The sequence below is a fragment of the Engraulis encrasicolus genome, chromosome 15 (assembly GCF_034702125.1).
Source record: "Engraulis encrasicolus isolate BLACKSEA-1 chromosome 15, IST_EnEncr_1.0, whole genome shotgun sequence".
Taxonomy (NCBI): Eukaryota; Metazoa; Chordata; class Actinopteri; order Clupeiformes; family Engraulidae; genus Engraulis; species Engraulis encrasicolus.
The window spans coordinates 32,943,021-32,966,437 of NC_085871.1; the positions used below are offsets into that span (position 1 = coordinate 32,943,021).

Below are 23,417 nucleotides of genomic sequence, written 5' to 3' on the forward strand. Positions count from 1 at the left end.
GCTAGGAATCTTCCCAACTAAACCTAAATCATACAAACCTAGTTTCTTACATCTATTTTCTGCCATTTTGGTTAGCTGACGTCCAGTGTTGATCAGAGCTGGTCATGCCATTCAAACTGTCCTTTAGTCATAGGCGCACTCACTCTCTCATTAGCTCAAATACATTGCAAACCAGCGGGTCCAACTGTGCGATTGTGAACAGAAGCAAAGAAAGCATGACAAGGCAAGGGAGCAGCGATAATCAATTTAGAAGTAATTAGCATGGCGCTAAGCAGCATCACATCAACTGCCAGTGAAAATACTTGTGGGCTAAATGAGAACTTTGAAATACAGCACATTAATTGTGCTCTCTTTGTCTCTCTCTCTGTCTCCCTCTTTCTGTCTCTCTCTCTCTCTGTCTCCCTCTTTCTGTCTCTCTCTCTCTCTCTCTCTCTCTCTCTCTCTGAGTCTTTCAAACCACATCTAAAGGGCATTGATCCCAAAAGAACAAATAGTTAATGCAGATGAGTGCCCTGAAAGGCTCTAAAACAGACGTATACTCATATTTCACTTTTGATAGACACAAACACACACACACACACACACACACACACACACACACACACACACACACACACACACACACACACACACACACACACACACACACACACACACACACACACACACACACACACACACACACACACACACACACAAGCACGCACGCATGCACACACTCACAGTCCAAATATGTTGTGACTAATGTCGTAAAATATGTTGAAGCATAGGCTACTTAATGCAGACATTATTCAGTAGGCTATGTCCATAAGGGCTAAGCCTGAATCTGTGCACAGATGTGTCATATACTATCACATAGGCCTACTGTATGTAGGCCTATTCACTCTGGGCCACTGACATCTTTCAAAAGTCATCAGAGTCATCTGGAGGTTAATGTAACGGAGGCTAACTAGCAGAGTTAGCGTGGAACGTTAGTAAACCTCCCTCCCAGAGCCTCATACAGTATCGGTAGCGCTGGGCTGGAGGATTGGTCCTTTAGTCCAGCGGTATCGTACTGTACCTACCATTGCCGAACTGTTGTAGTTGACGACGTGGTGAACTGCGCGGGAACACGTCTGTCAGAGTGGTGCCGATGACGCGGGATGGGAGTGAGATTTAAGGGGGAGAGTGTAACACAGGCTAACTAGCAGAGTTAGCGTGGAACGTTAGTAAACTTCCCTCTCAGAGCGTCATAGAGTATCGGTAGCGCTTGGTTGGAGGACTGGTCCTTTAGTCCAGTGGTATCGTACTTTACCTCTCATTGCCGAAGTGTTGTAGTTGACAACATGGTGAGTTCGCATCCCCGAGGGGGACAAACTGCGCTGGAGTCCGTCACAGTAAGTAACTGAAGATTTTTGACAGGAGTTGTCAAACAGGTGCTCCAGTGTTTTCATCCTGCTGTGAGTAGTTTCTAAAAGATGGCGTAGATGTTTTTGTTTGGTTGCCGTGTTAACACAAGTGCAAGACGTAGCTTTTGATCTGCTAATGTAGTAGCGAGTAGGAGAGTACATAGTAGAATACGTTGTGAGTCTCAATTAAAATAAAATAAAAAAACAGGTCAAAGCGACAGAGAAAAACTGGGAAGAGAATAGCAGTTAGCTTGTCACATGTGTCAAAGGGGAAGGTGTCTGTGTTCCGCTGTGTAATTGATTCAAAGGGGGGAAAAAAGTTGTGTTCAAAGGCAAAAATAAAGCACTGCAGTGCAATGATTCTAATATCCTTTAAACATGCACGAAACTTCTTGTAAACAAATAGCTTCCTGAAAAGCAATCAAAGTGCCCTAGGCATTCGATTTGAGCGACATCAATAGTTTCGCAAAGCTTAAAGTGTCTTCAGTGGAAAATATATTTTTGTCGTTAAAGAACTTTAATTTTTCCCAGATTGAATCAGAAGGTTTGTTAAAGCAATAGCCTATGGGTCATAGTTCTTGTGACAGTGGGAGCGATATGCACAGATAGGAGATAAACAGCTTTTAGCGTGCTGAAGATGAAACACATTCTATGAAATCTTCAGAAAAGGAGCCAGAGGAACATTGAGAACAACACACACACAGACACACGCACACGCACACACATATGCATACACACAGGGATGCCGACAAGGGGGACAAAGGGGTCACTTACCCCGGACCCAGGGAGAGAGGGAGCCCAGAATTGTGTCCTCATGAAATTGTATGCATTGGGTTTGGGCCCAGAATTCTTTGTCCCGGGCCCAACCAAAGCTGTCAGCGGCCCGTCACTCAGGCACGCACGCACCACGCACGCACACACACACACACACACACTTCCTGTATGAGTGCTTATTTTTCATTTACCCTTGCAGCTCAGAGTGGGTGGAGATGCAGATCATTCGAACCTGTTTAATCAGATCACGGCACCGTAATGCTTTCTCTAAGCACTTTGCACCCTTTAGATAACTCCAAGAGAGGATGATTAGGTTATTTTTTTGTCTGGCACATTGATGTGTGCTTCAACACATGGATCTGTTTATACGCAATCCTACACTGTAAAAAAAGGCAGTGTCAAATAAACACTTCTAGGGTTGATTTAACATCCTCTAGAGTGTATTTGGTCACAGAATACTCGCTAAGTGCCAAATTAACACCGCATTCTTACTGTGTAAGACAGGGTGCCGCGAAGTTAAGTGGGTCATCATGAAATTGATAAAGCTGGATTAAACAGGTTTACTAAACTGGATTCAAGGTCCAATTTTACATACCCACCCCCTCTGGTATCGCCCCCTTCTCCTGTCCCAAATAAACCCACCAGATCAAACACTTGCTAACACCTCTCCCAGTTTTTTTTGCCCGTTCAGAGCAAGAAAGCTGCAAGCTTTGAAAACAAATCTTAGTTTGATCCTTGCTTTCAAATGGATCAAAGTACTTAATTGATTTTCTCTGGTGGAGGAAGAGACAGAAGTGCAACTTGTGTATGGCGAACCACACTTTCTCCTCTGCAGAGTGCATCTGTAGTACTGCACAATAAAAAATGCAGTGCAAGCCAACACTTAAAGAGCATTCTGGGACCAAATACAATCTACAAGATGTTAAACTGACTCTTTAAGTATTGAATTAACCATGTATTTTGTTTACTGCCGGTACTGCAGCTGAACATTTCAAACATTTAGGAAAGCAACACAGAGAGGCAACAACAACACCCTCTACAAACAGTGATTGCATAGCCTGCAAGGGCAACCAATGTTTGACTGCTTTGTCCTACAGCTGAACTCGAACAAGAGGGATAACGTATGACAACCTACAGAAGATGATTGAACAGTGCGCGAACACTGGAAGTTAATCATAATGCAATTCTATATCAGCGCTAGCCAAGGATTAGCAAGAAGGGGAGAATAGGAGTGGTCGGTTGTATATTATCCAAGTTGTTTCTCATGTTGGCTGCAAGTTTGTGTGTCTCTGTCATGGCTGATGGGTAGGGGAGAAAAGATGGAGGAGTGATAGAAAAGAAGGATCAGTAATAGTGCGTTCAGGCCGACTGAGAATCGTGCTGGAGTCCGTTCCCGGAACCTAATCGTGAACCGGCCGTCGTGTTCACGCCACAGATATTGGCGTTCGCGAACCGGAAAGTTGGTTCGCAATGCGAACCGCAAAATACTAGGTTTTTCTCTGCGAACCATGATGACAGCGTGGCCGTCAGCAGGTTCATTCGGGTAACAAAGTCACGTGCGGAAAAAGTTCAGAGCCCGGTATGAACACGGGCGGTTCGCAGACAAGCACTTTGGTGCCGAACGTAACTGGTGTGGGCACCGACACCGGCTCCGTTCTGGTTGGCCTGAAAGCCCTATAAGGGACTGAGCATTAGCGGGAGGCTGTGAATCATGTGCTGGATGATTTGCTATAATGTTAAAGCTTTGCCTCAGAGAACTCACTGCGTCTGCACAAAGTGACCTCATATCGGAGACTAGACTCCACAAAATAAATAATTAAATAAATAAAATAACATTATGGCCTAAGGGGAAAAAAGCTCTCAAAATAGCAGCGGATGAGACACCATAAAACTGCCCCACACACATTGTACACTGTACACTGTACACATTTCCACACTGTACACATCAAAGGAAATTTCCGCTTTGCAAGTGCAAATGCTGCTGTGCGATGGTGTTGGTTAGAGAGACGCTCGGGTAGCATTTTAGCGAGACAGACAGGCAGTTTTGAAGAGAAGTACAGTAGATGCAGAAATGAAAGGGTGGGTGTATGGGGCACTTTGTGACTCACATGAGTCATTCTTTTGGCTCGTATCATGGCCAGGCTTCACAAATCATTTTCATATACACAAAACATCAACGTAAGAGCTGAGGAGGGAGAAGAAGTCCTGACAGGTCACACCCTCAGCCTCTCCTGTGGACTGTGAATTGCACAGCTGTCGTGTGTGTGTGTGTGTGTGTGTGTGTGTGTGTGTGTGTGTGTGTGTGTGTGTGTGTGTGTGTGTGTGTGTGTGTGTGTGTGTGTGTGTGTGTGTGTGTGTGTGTCTGTGTATGTGTGCGTGTGCGTGTGCATATCTGTGTGTGCATGTGTGTGTGTAGATTTTAGACTCTACCTGCCACAGTGACTGGTGGGGAAAATGTTTAAGTTCCACCCCTGGTGTGTGTGTGTGTGTGTGTGTGTGTGTGTGTGTGTGTGTGTGTGTGTGTGTGTGTGTGTGTGTGTGTGTGTGTGTGTGTGTGTGTGTGTGTGTGTGCTTGCGTGTGTGTGTGTGTGTGCTTGCGTGTGTGTGTGTGTGTGCTTGCGTGCATGCGTGTGTCTGTGGTTGCACTTGTCTGCATGTGTCTTTAGAGTGTGTCCTTAAGCCTGCTATTCTCTCCCAAAGGGGGACAGGCCCATAATGGAGAGTTTAATTTGTTGGCTTCCACCTTGACGGGGTGATGCATGTGCCTCCCAGAAGGGACCTTGAACTGCGGCAAACAGTGTTGCTATGAGCTGGGAAAACATTATTATATACCGGCAGCAAACTCAGTGCACCGCATATTACCTTTAGCTACTTGCTAATGTTTGTGAGATAGACGGAAGTGTGTGTGCGTGCGTACGTGCGTGTGTGTGTGCAAGGGCCACTGATACCTTTGGCAGGGCCCAGGACAAAATCATCTAACAGCCCCCCCCCCTTTCAATACATACAATATAATGAGGAACCAATTTTCGGACCCCCTTTTCCCTGGTCCCTGAACAACGAACCCCTTTGTCCCCCCCACCCTGTCAGCTTGTCTGAAGCCATGCATTACCTTTAGCCACTGGGCTGACACAAACAGAGTTAGGCCAACAGAATATGAGGAAGATTAAGATGAAGCATCGTTAATCTTCTCAGCCAAAGCAATTTCTGCAAAAGAGCTCTAGGGGGGTAGCAGACAGAGTGGGCGAGCATGAGAGTTAAGTGAGGATAGCTAGTGCTGTATGTCAGTGAATTGACTTCCTGCATCATGTTGGGATTCCCCCAGCAATTAACTGGCACTTTGATCACAACCACCTACCACCTTCACTAGATCCCCCCAAAAGATTATGTTTTTGTAATGTGAATGTAATTTCTAAAGTTTCTCTACCAAACCAAAATGTACAAGGTAGGCCTACCGGTACTCGGTTTTGGTGGTCTTCATATCACATAATTGCGTTCACAACAGAAATCTCTTTTCGGACTGGTGGTGACCGTTAATTCTGTGGAACTGGTCAGGTGTCAAGCGCGCGACTAAGTTAGATGCGCATACAATCATCGTTTGGAATGCCGACGATGGTATCTAAGGGATAACGCTGTAGAAACCACGCAAATCATCTACAATGTCGGCATTCCACACAAAAAGTCTACATGCGTCACAAGATTCTGGTGCAGTTGGCATGCTTCCTACAACTTTACAAACAGTAATAGATTTGACCCTACCCTAAAGGCAGATAAGCGGGATCATGGCCTTCGAGGCCGATCAGGTCCACGAAGTTAGTGGCGAGGCGGCGGCTCCGAACTGCGACGACGTTATCCCTTACATATGAAACTGCTCTACACGGCCTTTCCAAAGATAACAGTCACATGTCCCTTACACCAGCTCACTCACCACCACCTTGACTAACAAATGTTCTGTGGAAAACGCTGTGCAGCACAATACATTTGCCTACATGGATCGTGACATGGTAGCAGCAGGTAAAGCAAAATCCCAAACGGGTTGGTAGTGAGTGGTTCATTGAACCAAACCATTGGCTCATTCAAGCAAACTTTGCACGTGTTCTTATAATAACAAATGTAAGCGGCATAGGTTCGCTCAGTTAGGCCTAAAAAGCTCAAAGCTCAAATCAATCTATCATCTATCAAATCACTTCTATAGCACATTATCACACAATTGTCATAAAGAGTAGAGAAAGAGAAAATAGAAGAAAATAGTAGATCATTAACTGGCTATCACCAAAGGCAGATGAAAATAAAGCTGTTTTAATTGCTTTTTAAAAACCAGATAATGTTGGGACTGTTCTAATTTGGGCAGGAAGTTGGTTCCATTTTGCAGCATAATGACTAAATGACATTTCACCCTGTCTAGACTTGACCCCTAAGACCTAAGGATGATATTGCTCGAGCATATTTACAATACCTTTAGAGTCAATAAATGGGCCGGTTGTCCCATGCCCAGGGATTAAGGAAGCCCCGAATTGGTTCCTCATTACATTGTAGTATGTGTTGGATAATGGGCCCTTTCAGATTACTTTGTCCTGGGCCCTGCCAAAGTTGACCGTGACCCTGCTTGCATGAATTAAAAATAAAGCCAGTGATATTTTATTTCATTGTCAAGTATACACTGGAGAAAAAAGTCCCTTTACACAGGCCAGCTAAGTTTCACAGCTGCTCTGTGATTTAGAATAATTGCGTTATTGCTGTGCGAGATATAGTGTTATTGCTCGGCAGGAAAAAACACGTTGGGAGTTTGCCGTGGCCCGATAGCCTCTATAAGAGGGAATTTAAGATGTTATGGCACTCGCCTCATACATTATTCACCGTTCCTTTCTTTTACAACAATACGTCTACAGCTACTGGGATTTACTTCAACCGGTCAAAACAGACAGACTGTTTTAGTATTATTGGACTGTTCACAGTCTAATGAGCAGTGCAGCAACATACAGCCATTCCAAGGTAGATCTCAGTATTGTTACACCAAACCTTATCATTGCTTAAAATTGTTGCTGGTTTCAGTGCTTTAATAAATTGTGATTTGCACCCCTACATAGTTGGATACAGTGTGGTGAGGCGATTTGATAGTAAGTCCAAAAATGCCCAAGTAGCCTAAATATTGAAGTTCCATATTTAGAATGCATTGCTTGAACACTGAGCACTCATATCTGATCTAAAACCACCGCATCAACAACAATCCAGGATCCCAACATCCTGGATCTTTACAATCAGCGGTGTCTGAGGAGGGCCAAACGAATTATAGCTGATCCGCACCACCCCAGCTACACACACTTCACCCTTCTACCATCTGCCCGGAGATACAGGTGCTTACGTGCTCACACCAGCCGACTCAGGGACAGCTTCTTCCCTCAATGTATCAGACTGTTGAATTCAAAAACACCAACATAGGAAGGAATCCACTCATCACATCTCCCCTTTCTCCAATCTGCCATTTTTTTAAATAAAAAATTTCAGCCTTCAACTTTTTCAACTTTTTAAATATATATTTTTTCCTACTTTTTTTTTTTGCCTTTTTAACATTCTTTTTAAACTTTTTTGTGACTCCCAGAGCAGGGAAGCTTTTCATTGTATATATATGTTTCATATATATATACTGTATACACATGACAAATAAAATATATTGTATCTTGTATCTTGTATCATACTGTATACCAGACATTGTGAAGCATCATGATGTCACACAGTGTTCTCTGTCTGTCACCCATATGCTATAGAGGACTCACCCATATTGTACGTGTCATAGAGAAACGTGGTATCATGTTACTGCATTTGGATAATACTCCAACTTGAACCATCTATCGCGTTTGTTCACCACAACTTTGCATGTTAACTCATACTCTTCAACGCCCTGTGTTAGGGATGGTTTTAGTCTGGGAACATTTTTGACATTTTCCTTCCTTTTTTTGCTGTTTTTTGGCAAAAATTAAAGTGATGAACATGTTCTTTAACTAACAGGTTAAGGTTAACGATGGTTTTGGTCAGGGCACTGTTGAGCATTTTCGCGTTTATCAACAGAAATTCTTAAAATTTTGAAAAAAAGAAACAGAAAAACTACTTGCCTCGCGTGAGTCTGGTCACGTGTCAAGACTTCTTTTCTGTGGTGTTGCAGAGCTGGATTTAACATGCAAAGTGGTTGCACAAAAACACAAAATGCATTAGAGTGAAATAACACGCCTTTTCACTACGCCAGTTGTCAGAGTTTATGCCTGAAGACTCAAATCTCATCTCCAACCCACCCCATTTTAGATCTACACACAGGGGCACAATGTCCCTTGTCAGAGGAATTGTGATGTCACAGTGCTCTGTGTTACCCATAATGTGATGGAACTGTCACATACTGTATGCATCACAGAGTCAGGTGAGACTGTCAGACTCGAATGTATACGTTTTAGAAATACTCCGGTAACACTTTAGAATAATGGATGCAAAAAAGCATTATAAAGACTTAATAAATAATTAACTATTGATGAACAAAACATTAACAAACGTTTGTAAATGACTAGGAAATGTAAACAAATGCTTGTAAATGACTAGGAAATGCTATGTTAACATTTTATATTTATCAAACATTTACAAGTTGCTTGTAAATGAATAAAATACTATGTTATAAGGTGTGTAAAATCTTGAATATATCATTTGTAGATATTTTATAAAGCATTAATAAAACTTAGTTAATAATAAAAACATTTGTTAATGTTTTATTCATCATTAGTTAATTATTTACTGAGTCTTTACTAAGGAACATTATTATAAAGTGTTACCAATACTCCCAGTGAGTGGGACTATTAGCCATGCTGAAACTGATACTCTGCCTGGTGTGCATGGGCACAACTGTGGACGTGTCTTCTGGCTGTGTCCATTGTTTCATGGACCAAAACGACATCAATGACATGTGCATGGGCTACACAGTCACCGATGAGGACGGGAGTTACACAAGCCCAGCAGCATGCATTGATCTGGTGGACTCCTTGTTCATCTCCAACCAGGATGTCCTGCAGGCAGCCAGAGTGGGGAGAGGCCACGATGGAGCCCTCAGAGACATCTTGAGAGGCCAGCTCATGCCTCTGGTGGAGGAGTTCAGGGGACAGACCAACAGCGAGGCGGTGTATCACTCCAGGCTGACGGCAGCGCAAGAGAACTTCACCGCTCAAGCCTCCCAGCTGCCCAGAGCGTCCGAATGCTTCCCACCCTGTGGCTTCCAGGTAGACATTATTTTTTATATATTACATTACACTTAGCTGACCCTTTCCCCCAAAACTCACAGCTACTGTATTGCAAGGTTTTGGTTACAGTCCCTGTGGCCTGTGGGGATTAGTACCTTGCTCAAGGGCACTTCAACTATGGAAGCAATGGAGGGGATTGGACCTGCAACCCTGTGATCTACAGTCCAACTCCCTAACCATTTCACCACGGCTGCCCACAGGTAGATGGAGCTGTCTACTGCTGCCAGCACTGTACGTACTACTCATGCGAATACGCCCTGGACTGCCCGGCGGAAGAGGTCGAGGTCGGGGAGAACAATCGCACGCAGATGCGCTGCGACGTTCTGTTTCCACTCCCCAGTGACATCGAGGTAAATAATGCAGTGTTAAATCAACACTCAGTCGATATGACATCTTCAGCATGTATTCTGAGTGTATTTGGTCCAAGTGTATTCTCCCAGAGTGTTGAATTGTCACTGCCTCTTAGAAATATTTTTTTTACTGTAATCGAGGTGGTGTGGAGATTCGCTCCGACTAGGACCCAGCTGGTGGAGCTTCTGAAAGAGGTGACCGCGGGCACCGACCTCCTCTACTCCATCCCAAAGGCCAGCAGCAACAACGAAGGCACCTACCAGTGCGAGATCTTCACTGCCGAGGGACGGGCCATCGCCCGCCTCTACTTCTACCTCACTGTGACCCCCTACACTGTCACCGGCCACTTGGAGCTGCAGGATATATTTGAGAGAGTCCTGATGGCCGAAGGTACGTTTATGACTCATGCAAACACGCGCACGCACACACGCACATGCACAAACACACTTACACTATGCACACACACACACACAGGAGAGAGAGAGAGAGAGAGAGAGAGAGTGAAAGAGAGAGAGAGAGAGAGAGAGTGAAAGAGAGAGAGAGAGAGTTGACCGAGAGGGGCTCCCTTGTGCACCTTTATTTCTACCTCTACATCTACCTACCTACACGGTCACAGCTTACTCAGATATACTGAAATGAACCCCAATACCAGAATGTATTAGAGGTGTCAAAAAGTACAAATATGTGCTGCACACAATAAAAAATGTACAGTTAATTCAACACAGAGAGTTGATTTGACATTTTCTAAAGTGCATATGGTCCTAGAGTACTCTGCAAGTGTTGAACGCTGCATTTTTTACTGTGCAGTTTTCTTCCAACATAAGGTAGGTAGCGTACCCATGATCTACAGTTACTGTAGACTACAGTATCTGTCTCACCTACAGTCTGATTGCCACAGTAGCTTCAGTGTATCTACAGAATACCTGCTGTAACAACTATGTGGGGGCAACGATACACAGGGAAACTTTTTGTGCATTGTTTCCATGCAACAACACAATTGCCTCCCAATGATCTGTTGGAATCATGGCCGCAACTACCATTGAGGACACTGAGGTCATGTCCTCAGTATTTTTTCCAGAAATGTCAAATTTATCTATGATGAAAATCGATCTATGATCAACAATGATCATAATGAGAACAAACTCGACTGAAGTTGACCGAAGAGTTTGAAACATTCTAATTGTACAGTATGCAGTACAGTATTTGACCTCTGTATTTGTAAATGTCTCGTTACGGCCCTGAATGGAATGATTTATTAAAAATAAAAATTGCCCGTTTACTTTTGACACCTCTGAAGGTCAGGCGTCTCCCGTGACCTCTGTGACCTCTACTGGCGGGCCTCTGCTGCGCCTGCCTTCCCCTTCCCTCCTCACCGCCTGCCTGACCAGCCTGCTGCTCCTGCTGCTGCTCTCCCTGATGTTCCTCGCATGGAGCAACCTGCGCACAGACGCAGCACAAGGGGCACAACAAGGTGAAGACGCACAAGGCGTGGAGGTGAAAAAATATGTGGTTCGGTTCAGTTCCGAGACGGACTTGTGTGGAGTGGAAGTTGGAGCTGCAATTTGAAGACCTCTCTTTTGCTTTCTCTCTATTTTTTTTTTTTTCATTTTCTTTCTTTCTGTCATTTTATTTTCTAACTTCCCATTATTTCTTGATCTTTTAACTTTTGACCTATTCCTTTAAAAAAAAGACCATTCTTTAAAAAAAAAAAATGCTTTGAGTGGAACCATATTTTTACGTTATCGGAAAGGGAGGTAATTTAAACATTAAACTCTTTAAGAGTTATACTAACACTGGTAGTTTACAGCTGCCTCTGGTTTATTGTGCGCTGATATAGATCAGGCAAACCCTGAGGGCCCAAAGAATGAATACACAAAACAATATCTTCCATGGAATTTCATGGATGTAAAAAACACAACCAGCTCCAATGGACCCCCTTCATGTGATATTAATAATAATAACAAAAAAAAGAACTTAACCCATTTAGTTTGGCGAGATTAAAATATGGCTGGTTTAACCTCTGTTTGGCAGTAAGAAAAAAAAATCTACTTGCGAAATTGGCTGCTGGTGGGAAAATTTAAGTTAGAGTCCTGTTAATATAAAATGTTGGACTCTCTGTGGGCTCCCCCTCATACATGGTGCCTTGGTGACTTGGTGCCCACTTTCCCCTCTATTCTGTCATCCGTGCATGCCACTTGTAGTCAGTAGCCAAACACATGATCGCAAGGCGCTCAAGTCCTGCAGGGCTATTCAATTAAATGTCAACGAGGGCCAGTTTTTCAAAATTCCTCCCAGTAAAGGGGCCGAGCCATACATATGCATTATGGTTGCCGAGTGTCAATTAAAAAAAAAGGGGTCACCTCATTGAGGTTGGGGGTCTGGTGGTCCTCCCCAAGAACATGTAGCATTTCTTAGATGTTATTTCCTGCATTTTAACGTCCCGTTTCCTGTTTTCACCTCGATCCGGAACCCATACTTTTATCCTTAAATTCTGAAAAACGATTCCGTATTTCAGAGGGCTTGTGGGAGGTCAGAACCTTGTCGTCCAAGCGCCGCATCTGGCCCCAGGGCAGCCATTTGAATAGCCCTGGTGTACTGTATGTGCCTCCTCTAGTAGCAGTTATTCTAGCTGGGGCTAAGTTGAGGACACACACTATGACTCCCTCTGACTGTGGGTTGGCTCATGGTGTCTGACAACATTCGTTTTTGGCACTTTTCTTTACTGCATATCTTTTGAAGATTACCAGAGGTATGTTTGACCTCATACTTTGTATGTCTAATGTGTTTGTTTTGGAGGGTCTATTGAAAGCATTTGCTGGCCTGGCCAATAACAAGACCTCTATTTTTTCCCACTCAGATATGAACAGAGCTTGCAGGAATAAGTCAGGACCCTGCTTATCTATCTCTAACCCCTTTGCAGACTGGATACGTTATTCAGATCGGAGAATGGCTAACTTTATTATCTACATATTCTCTCTCTCTGTCTCTCTGTCTCTCTGTCTCTCTCTCTCTCTCTCTCTCTCTCTCTCTCTCTCTCTCTCTCATGCACCCACATATAGTATTCATACAAGGAAGTATTGAGCAACAACACAATTCCAGCTTCAGTTATTCATTTTTACCAAGGCACCCGCATATTCACACAGGGAAGCATTGAGCAACAACACCATCTCAGCTTCATCTAATGTAAGCCTACTCAATACCAAAGCTATTCGATTCCATTATCTGTTTTTACAGTCTACATTCCCCCACTGTTACAAAACAACCAGCTACAGCATCCCACTGGCTATAGCCTGTCCCATCATCCTCTGTGTTTGTGAGTGGCTGACAGCACACCCATTGAAGCTGACAGAGGAAGGGCAAAGGGGGCAGATGTCCTGGGCTGGGGGAGAGATGGTGGAGGAGGTCCACAATCGGGTCCTCGTTACATTGTATGCACTGTATTGAGTGGCTCTTCGGGTGATTTTGCCCCGGGCCCATCCGAAGCAGTCAGCGGCCCTGGGCTCACACATCACATTCCATCTGTGGAGAGTGTGTTGAGGGTAGAGCAAAAAAAACCCAAAAAAAGCGGGTGCCAGGATCCTTCTGCTGGAATCCTCACTCACCGCCGAGCAAAAGAACGAGCTAGAGGCGTCGTGTGGCCGTGTGCAGTGACAGCGGCCGACCGGCTCCTCTCAGCCCGTGTCTGTCTAACTGTGTTTGGAGACACTGTGGCAGCATCAGATCGTGTTCCCAGAATCAACAGAAGGCCAAAACCACACAAGGAACACCCCTTCCCTCCTCTATAATATCCTCTTTTCTTCCTCTTATCCTCCTCCTCCTACTGTTTGTGCTCTGTCTTCATGCTGTGTGTCAGTCTGCTGGGCTTGAATGCTGCTGAAATGTTTTCCTATTCAGGCTGTGACAATGCTAACGACAGCAGTTCGCGTGCCTGGATTTTGTGCACTGTGTAACAACAACAGGATGTCATTACGGATACAAACATTATGGATTCAGAAATAACATGGGGATGTCGCTGATTTTCACTCTGTGACCGGGACTGCAGAGATAATCAAGTGGGCCTATGATATATTGTATGTTGTTGGCTCTCTTCCTCTGCATTGTTCAAAAGAAGATTATAGCCAAGATTGTATATCCACAGTCTCTGATTGTGGTGTTTCACTCTTGTCAACACACAGGTTTGGCATTAGAGTGCCAGAGTATGTGAGTATGTGCCGCCATCTTTAAACTCCCCATAGTGCAGTTACAGTAGACATCAGACAGAGGGTTCTTCTGACACTACACTGTGTACCAAGCAGTTTGCTCCCTACTGATTTTCTCCTGCTTTGTAATCAGGTGGTCAACGCACACAGAAGGTGATGCTGTGCCTGCATGCCTGAGATGTTGTGATTGCAGCATGCGCCTGTTTGTGTGTGTCCTGAAAGTCAATGCAAGGAATCGAAAAAAAAGGGCAAGGGTGGCAGCTGAAGCAAGATTGGTTCTCCACTGTCATTGCTCAAAGTAATGATATTCCAATTGGGGAGGGGGTTCGTGGCGTGGCGTGTGTGTGCATTCGAATGCTCTATTCTGCAAAGGAGACTGATGAGTACAATGACTGCCCTTTATTTTGGACAGCCGAGGAGGGGGTTTGCTTAACTTCCAGCAAAGTAGGGTGAAAGGGTGGACTGGCAATCTGGCAAACCGGGCAAAATCCCGGTGGGCCGACGCCCCTAGAGGGCCGGTGATGTCGGTTTTTAAAAATAATTGTTATTAATGTTTTTTTTTTTTTTTTTTTTAAATTGACCGGCGGCCCACAATTTTGTGCTGACGGCCCTCGGCCCTCCTCCAATGACATCAGCCCACACATAAAGGGGCTAGAGGGAGGGGGTGTCCCATTGGTGCATCTGAGTCGGACTTAACTATTCATTGCGGCCCCACCCCTACCATTCATTACGCGCGCAAATTTGAGACACAAGCGATGGAGAGACTAAAACCAAAAGGTGGTGTGGAAAAGCTTGCGGAAAAGGGATAAAAAAAAAACTTACAGCAGAGGCAAGATAATGTGTTCACGCATGTAGTGTTGTAGCAGCAGGAGAGGGACAACAACTTCTGCATGTTGGAAGTGAAGGAGCACGCTAGGAGACAGCAGGTGAAGCGGCAGTAGCCTCTACGAGCCCTGACAGGTATGAGTCAAGTCTTTCAAACTTTAGGATACTCCATGCCTCTCCCCAACTCTCACTTCAGCATTAAACATTAATATTAAATAGGCCATTAATTCCCACCACTATACCTGTAAGTGTGCTTGAGTGCTTTGAACCAGTCGCACGACTCACGGACATTTGAGAAGACAAACATTCCATACACCAAACCACTGACGTGAATAATATTAACAATATAGTAGTCACGGCAGTGTGCCAAATGTATAACATTAAATGGAACACCAGTGGTGTTGTTCTAAAGCATTCCGTGTACCAAATGCGTTTCGAAGACTGTCAAACTCATTCCTACTCTCACTAAATATTCAGCGATCGTTTGCGTAATCACATTTACCACGCAGTGAAAATGTCCATATGTCGTGTAACGGTTGTCGCGTCTCGCGTGTGGAAAAGGTTTGCCAAACGGATTTTTTTTTTTAATTCTTGGAGCACAATCAAACCATATTCTGTAGGTAAAGACCTAGCATCTCTCTCTCTATCTCTCTCAGCTGTTATTTTATCCAGGACAATTAGAAATGATAAATGATTGAAGAATTTCGTTTGAATAAGCTTTTGATACAGTTTTATCTGTAGACTATTTTATGTAGCCTACCACTTTCAGCACTGCTCATTTTGAAACTTCAGTATGTTAACATATTTGACACACTAAAGCATTGTGGTGATAGGCAGTTCATGATTTTCTTTCATCATTCAAGCTATTAAAGTAGCTTCCTTATGCAATGGGAGATGCATTTTGATAACAGGAAATTAACCCCTCTTCTAATGCACCTGTTAGAAGAAACCCTCAATTTAACATTAATCTAGGTCAATTTATGAGTAGGCTATACACTCAGGATTGTACAGGTAGCTGTTAATACCTGCTGGGCATTGCTGCCTGTCGCACCTCCTCTGGTGCCCATGGGTCAGCAAGAGAAAATAAGACTTGTGACACAAACATCTTTATTGTATAAATTACTAGACAAACAATACACTGAATACTATATTAATTTGAATATTTTGCAAGTGCTGCATACATTGTGATAAATAATCTATCTCCCTCTTCTCATCTAGTCAAACCAGGCCAGGATGAGGTTGAGTTAGAGAGAGAAGTAGAGTAGGCCTAGATTACTTTTGCTGTGAGTGTGGTCATCTATTGCATTTCTAAACCACTGCCCAACCTAAGATTCATTTTAAATAAATAGTTGATATAGTCAGCACACATTTCCTGGTGTTTTCTGGTAACTGAAAGAGAGATTCATGCATGAATATTGCGCCTTTTCACATAGGCCGCTTGGTCAATAAGTAATCGCATGTGCTCCGCTGATTATGAGGGGCCGGTCTGGGCCAAAAATGCCCGGGCCATTTTGTTCTCCCAGTCCAGGCCTGCTATAGTTGCATTTTGATTGCTCCCTTGTGTGCATTGTGCAGCAGGTAAATTCTGGCCCTGATCTGTTTCAATCAAATTACTGCAGCATTACTCTTTCTCCCCTTTTCTGTACAGCAATCGCACAAATGGTGTCAACCTAATCCACTTTAAACCAACTCCGCACAGCTCTGCATGTCCTGGATTATAATCTGTGAACATTACATACGCCACCAAGAGAATAACAGTCGTAGCTGCCACTGCTAGGAGCACAAAACCAACACAAGCTGTACTTAGATGCAGACAATAAAAATGGGGTGTCAACATTAAAGTAACCCACCCACGTACTTAGAATACTAATAATATTGTAATAAATGTTAAATCGACAAAAGTAAAATGAGTAAAATGAACACGATTTTGAGTGGGACCAAATACCATTTGGAGTTTGTTTCACTTATATTCTACTGCAGGGGTCTCCAATTATTTTTCTGAAAGGGCCAAATTATGTAGCGCAAAAGAGGCTGCGGGCCAAACCAACGCCCCAACACAATTAGAAACAAGTTAGATTTCTGGACAGAGAACAGATTTTCACTTTTCTGTTTTACCTTCTTAAATATCTAACATACATCTAACTCTCTGTGAGTGTTTTGGAGAGATATGAGATATGAATTTTTAAAATCACAGGTATTTATGTTTTCATTTGTTCTGACCTCATGGCGGGCCAAATGTTTGCCATGCCTGGGCCGGATTTGGCCCGCAGGTCTTAGTTTGGAGACCAAGGTTCTACTGTGTACTGTAGATACTGTATTGGCCTACTTCTCAACATGCACCATGAGATGTAGCGAGAACCATTTGGGTGAATAAAGACCTCACAGAGGAGAATGTCTGCAAAGATATCTCCACTAAGTGGGTGTAATGAGAAGAGCATATTGCAATTACTTGGGGCAAACAGGGACAGGAAATCACATTACATCCTATTTAGCAAGACACTCATACCCAAAGTAACTAACAAATCGAGCATTAATGAGGCATTACACCAGTGAAAATCACCTACTTCAGTCTAATTAGTCTAAATTACAGAGGATTTATCCTGACTGGAAAATGCAGAGAGGAGGAGAGTCGATTTAACATCTTCTACGTAGATTGTTTTTGGTCCTAGAGTACTCTCTAAATCCTTTATGGCACTTAAATCATCATAGATTTCTGCAGCGGTGTGTGCACACCACCCATCTTGATTTCTACCGAGTGGGATCTTCATCATTGCATTCATACTTGCAGAAATAAATAAGAGAAAAGGAAGAGATGTCAGATTATTGGATTTTTTTTCCTATTTGCATACACCCACCTCATCCTACGTCTCCTTGACATTGTTATTCTGACGCCTTGTCGTTTTCAGCTCCGAATGAGCTTACTGTTGTCTGTGAACTCCTCTTCACCACGCTGACTAATCCACTGGTGGTCATTTTCCAAGTCAATTTAGCTGTCAGTCACTGTCCTCTCCTACACAACACCTGACACAGCTGTTTTTAATATTTGTCTGACATGTACCAGTTATTTATTTATTTATTTATTTATTCATGTAATTTTCATAAGAACATAAGTTGGCAGTGTGAATACAGTAGGGAACACTTATTTTCCCCCTTTCCCTGCGCATATCAGGCAACTTTCATGGGGCATTCAAGGTGTTAATATTTGGGTGGTCAATAGAGATACCCAAGCCTAGCAAGGACTCCGCATGGTGCCGTTACAAAAAACGGTATCATGGTACATGGTTTCACATCATGGTATCAAATCACTCTTACTGTAGGTTATGCAATATAAGTATTACCTGTAAAATCAAATGCAAAAAAAGCACATGTTAATTTTTCAAGTTGATACCTGTACTGCAAGGAGGTGTGAATGTCAGCTCATTTATCTTCTGCGCTTTAGCAGTAAAATATCCAGCTCTGCCATGTGTATCTGTGCAAATATAAAATGTCCAACTGTAATTACGTACAACACAAACACCACATGAGCCGAGTTTCCAGGCCAAGAATAATGGAGATGGAACATGCTCGTCTTTTCAATTCTTCTTCAGACCCATCTCTCTGTCTCCGTCTCTGTCTCTGCCTCTCTCTCTTTCTCTCTCTCTCTCTCTGTCTCCCTCTCTCCCATTAGAGAGTCATTCTCTTCATAGTTTGTCCTTTTAGTTGAGCCATCCTAGGATCCTAGCATTGCAGGTAGACAGTGTTCCATTGTTGCACCGCGTGGTTGGAGGGCTGGAGAGTCCCCTTGTAAGCTAAGCAGGGTACACGCGAGAGGGAAGCCTCTTAAGGCAGAGGCCTTGCCATTGTGTAGGGAGCCATTAACAGTAAGCCAAAACTGTCCGAGAGAGAGGATAAACCCCAGCTGATAACACGCGAAGTGGATGCTTTGCCAACCAATTGAGGATCTTAGCCCCACACAGGGTGAAAGGAAAGGGGCCCCACACACAAACACAAACACACACACACTGATGCTCTGCCACCCAGCACAGGTACACACACACATGCACGCACACACGCATGCACGCACACACGCACGCGCACACACACACACACACGCACGCACGCACGCACGCACGCACGCACGCACGCACGCACGCACGCACGCACGCACACACACACACACACACACACACACACACACACACACACACACACACACATACAAGACAACTGTACTCTGTAAACAGTTTGACATGGAGTTTGACATGCCGTGCAGGTAGGAGACACTTCAAATAAGTAAAGAGGAAATTACTTCAGTCACATCAGCGAACAGTCAAATCATCTCAGAGTCAGCAGTCAAGCCCTGTAGTGTTCGGAATCAATGAATATGAATCGTTCCTCATGGTCAGGCTCAGATTCACACTTTAAAGATTAAATTCAGTGCACATGTTCTGGTTAAAAGTGGAAAATGTTAATTTTTGAATTCTTTGGCCCAGCTACACACCTTTAGGGCCTACAGGATATACAAAGCGGATTCCAAAAAAGTTGGGACACTTTGTATTTTGTGAATAAAATCAAAACGCTGGCATTTTCAAAACATCCAATATGTTAATAAGGTAGAGCAGTATGTACAGACAACAAATCAGTTGTTAAAGTGAAGCAGAATTATTGTTTTGAGGAATTATGTGATCATTTAAAATTTCACCCTTGCAACAAATCCCAAAAAAGTTGGGACAGGGCCAATAAAATGCATTTTATATTAGATAAGACTAAACACAACACAAGGGATGAGACTGAACAGTTAAATACTTTGACTGATGGCATCATTTTATTCAAAAATTAGATATTTTGATGTGGAAGACATTTCAGCAGCTCAACTAATACGTGTGTTCTTCAACTTGTTTACCTTTTTGTTATGCTTAATATGGGCATATCCTGACTGCAAGAAAACAATTTTGTGACCTGTTTACTCTTATGATGGAACCACACTATTGGAACATAGTAGAGATTTAAATTTGCCACCATTAGGGGACAATATCTAAAGGCGGTGCTCCAAAATATAATGCCTTGGTAGCCATGTTTGCTGTTTAAAGTCTGTATGTATCATTCAACATTCATTTTAATGCTCTACATGAGTAAGAAGACCCTAACCAAGTCACCTCTGCACCCCCTTACCATCGTATATGCTGTCTTTCAGACTGACCACTAAATCAAGCTGTAGTAATCAATCAAGTATTCATTTTCTATATAACCTGGAGGGTGCATGACTCCATAATTTTCAAAAAGGATTAAATATTTTCCATCCTGTAATCAGGGGACAGTTCCACATGTCTCCTAGGTTCATAGAATGAGCTTTTCCGCATGCAACACTGTTTAATGTGTGCATCATGTGCATTAATCAAGTGTTGTGTTTATGGTCATTTTTTCGAGAGCTGTCATTGTTGGAGTTTCATAGTTTGCTTATTGACCACGAGTATGTCATGATCTCATAACTCATGCAATGATTACACAGAACTCTATATTACGGAAATAGGCCTTATATGCCTGCAATTTTGATAATTCAATCTTTCTGTGTAATAGATAAGTAATTAGTCCCTCAAAATCTTCGCTGCTGAGTGCTACAGCCTTTCTGTGATGGTATTTTAGTTGTGCATTCATGTTGGAAGTCAATATAGTTCCATTTAAAATATTCTTCCTTGTGTTATTTTTAGAATTATCCAACTATTACAACATGTTTTGGCTCTGTCCCAACTTTTTTGAGATTTGTTGCATGGGTCAAATTTTAAATGATCACATAATTACCTCAAAACAATAATTCTGCTCGACTTTAACAACTGATATGTTGTCTGTACATAATGCTCTACATTATTAACATATTAGATGTTTTGAAAATGCCAGCATTTTGATTTTATTCACAAAATACAAAGTGTCCCAACTTTTTTGGAATCCGCTTGTATGAGAAGGCTGGAAATTCTTTTTTTTCTTCTTCTCCTACTGCTGAAGCAGGTAGCAAGACTAAGGCCTGTGATATGCTTGCTGAATGATTTAACTTCCCAATTCCCAATTGTATGCAAATGAGTGCACATAGTACTTCTTGAAGAACAATCACATCACTGCATGTACAAACCGTACATAGAAGTATCATCTAGGGGCCAACGAGGCACTCTTTGATATTTTCCACCATTGTTTGATCCTACCGCAACCTCAACATGGAAGGTCAGAAGATCGCCCCTCACGGTGGTGTCAATATTGCGTCAATATTGCGTTCCTTGTGTTCGGTTGAGCTATCGTACACAGAATTGACATAAGGAACGTATAGTATTGTGTTCACGACATGTACACACACACACACACACACTCATGCACACATATCCTGCAGCAACCAAGTTCTGTACCTAAGAAGACGGGTGCCTCATCACTTTTCACTGCTGCACAATGCTATAGTAGTTCTCAATACCTAACCAAAACCATACATCACAGAAAACCAGATACAGGACTGTTTGTGTTATGTGTTATGTATATTGTAGCTAATATGAACCAGAGGTTGACAGTCTAGCTTAGAAATGTAAAAATCCTGCAACATATTTGTTCAAAACATTCACTGAACTACAACTCATCAACCTCAACCATCACAGGTGGAATGAATACAGTATCTTTGAAATGTCCTTTGGTGGTTGTCTGAAGGCTCATTTTCTTTTTTTTCATGCATTCGTCACGGATAACAACTAGCAGTGTTCGGTGGTAAAACGTTAGTAGGCCTACATCTCCCTCCTGCAGCGTCATTCAGATGTGGTAGTGTTGAGCTTTCAGCCTAAATCTTTAGCTCAGTTGTGCTGAACCTGTGCCTGCAGCTCATCATCATTATTACCTCCCGCCAAGAAAGTTTTGTTTTCAGTTTCGTTGGTTTGTCTGTCTCTGTGTGTGTGTGCCTGTCTGTCTGTTTGTCTGTCTACCTACTTGTACTTGTCTGTCAGTCAGCAGGATAACTCAAAAACTTAAGAATGGATTTGGATGAAACTTCGTGGAGTTGTTGGAAATGACCAAAGGAAGAAGTGATTCAATTTTGGTGTGGATCTGGATCACAATCCAGAAGCAGGATTTAAAAAAAATAATTAAAACAGCTCAAACAGCCTAAAACAAAGACTGATCATTAATCATGCCCATTAACAGTCCATGTCACTCGTTACTTTTCAGAAACATGACAAATGAAATGAAATGAAGCAAATAAAGCTGATTTAACTTCCCAACACCCAAACATCCCTCTGCTGTCCTCTTAGGAGCTTAGCACACCATCACTCCAAAGTTATTCTACCTATACTGTAAGTTATCCATACTGTAGATAGATGAGATGCCTTCGGACATCTGTATTTTGTATTGGCAGCGGAACAGGCGGGATATACGCCATACTGGCATTACAAATGGTCCCCCTTCATGTCTAAGGCTGATTCCCTCAGTGAGAGAACTTCCAGGGAAGCCGGAAAGGGGGGACAAAGGGGTCACTTGTCCCAGGCCCAGGGAGAGAGGGGGCCCAGAAATGGCTCCTGATTACATTGTATTCTTGGGCTTTGGGGCCTTTTCAGATGTCTTTTTCCCGGGCCCATGCAGCCAAAGCTGTCAGCAGCCCTGGAACTTCCCCTAGAATAACTTTGGTCATTCCCTGTGGCACGCAGCCGCCACAGTGATGGGGATTTTTTGGGGGGTGAAACAGCTGGAGTCAGTACAGCATGGAGGGCCAGCCCAAGGGTCAGAGCTGAGCCAGACAGGGAACCCGCTTCCAGGAAAAAAGGCGCTGGGCAGGAACTCTTGCTGAAAGTCACGCAGCTCAAAGTTTCCAATGCTGGGATGCCTATCTCACTCCACTCTCCCTCTACTTTCTCATACCTCTTTCGCTCCTTTTCTACATTTTCTCTCTACTTTTTCTTTGTCTTGCACTCCTTCTTTCCTTTCTCTCTATTTCTCCACCCTTTTCACTCTTTTTCTCCTTTCTCTCTATTTCTCTCCTTTTCTTTTGCTTTCTCCTTCTCTTCTCTCTCCTGTCTCTATCCATTCTTCCACTCTCTCTCACACACACATTATGTCTGTCTGTCTGTCTGTCTGTCTGTCTGCCTCTCAACATTTCCATCTCTGTCTATCGCACTCTATCTCTCTTTCTCTCTCCCTCTCTTTCTCTCGCCCTCAGGCATACTGACTACACACATCCACCTTTTTACATTCCCTCCTCAGGAACACTTGAAGTGCCACATCTTAGAAAACACCTTTGCTGAATTCTAATGAGTTTCCAAAGTAGGCTACTTGTCATTGACGAGAAGGCAAGTGCCCTCTAAACTTTGTTATCTTCTGAATATGTTTTTCTGGGTTTTCTTCCTCAGAAACTACAGACTAGTATCAGGATGCCGTGAGCTACTCTCTGTCACGATTTCTCTTGCTCTCACAACACGTGTGTGGTACTTTCAATGGGTCAAGGTCCATCAGAGGTGCTTTGAATACAGTATGTGCTTGTACAAAATTGGTGAGTATGAGGGCACTATGTATGTCCATGGAGACCAAGGTTCGAGTCCGGCAGGGACCATTTCTCATCCCTGCTAATTTCCTGTCTCCTCTCACAGTGTTCTCTCATAATATACAGCCAAAAA

At 43.2% G+C, this 23,417-nt stretch overlaps 1 protein-coding gene across 1 annotated transcript; it reads left to right on the forward strand.

The window, feature by feature from the left end:
- Positions 1-8,947: 8,947 nt before the first annotated feature.
- Positions 8,948-11,486, forward strand: spaca6 (sperm acrosome associated 6). Its single transcript, XM_063218000.1, has 4 exons — positions 8,948-9,412; positions 9,634-9,783; positions 9,925-10,174; positions 11,082-11,486. Exons 1-4 carry the CDS (start codon positions 9,002-9,004, stop codon positions 11,348-11,350), a joined length of 1,080 nt encoding a protein of 359 aa, XP_063074070.1. The 5' UTR covers positions 8,948-9,001; the 3' UTR covers positions 11,351-11,486.
- Positions 11,487-23,417: the final 11,931 nt, after the last annotated feature.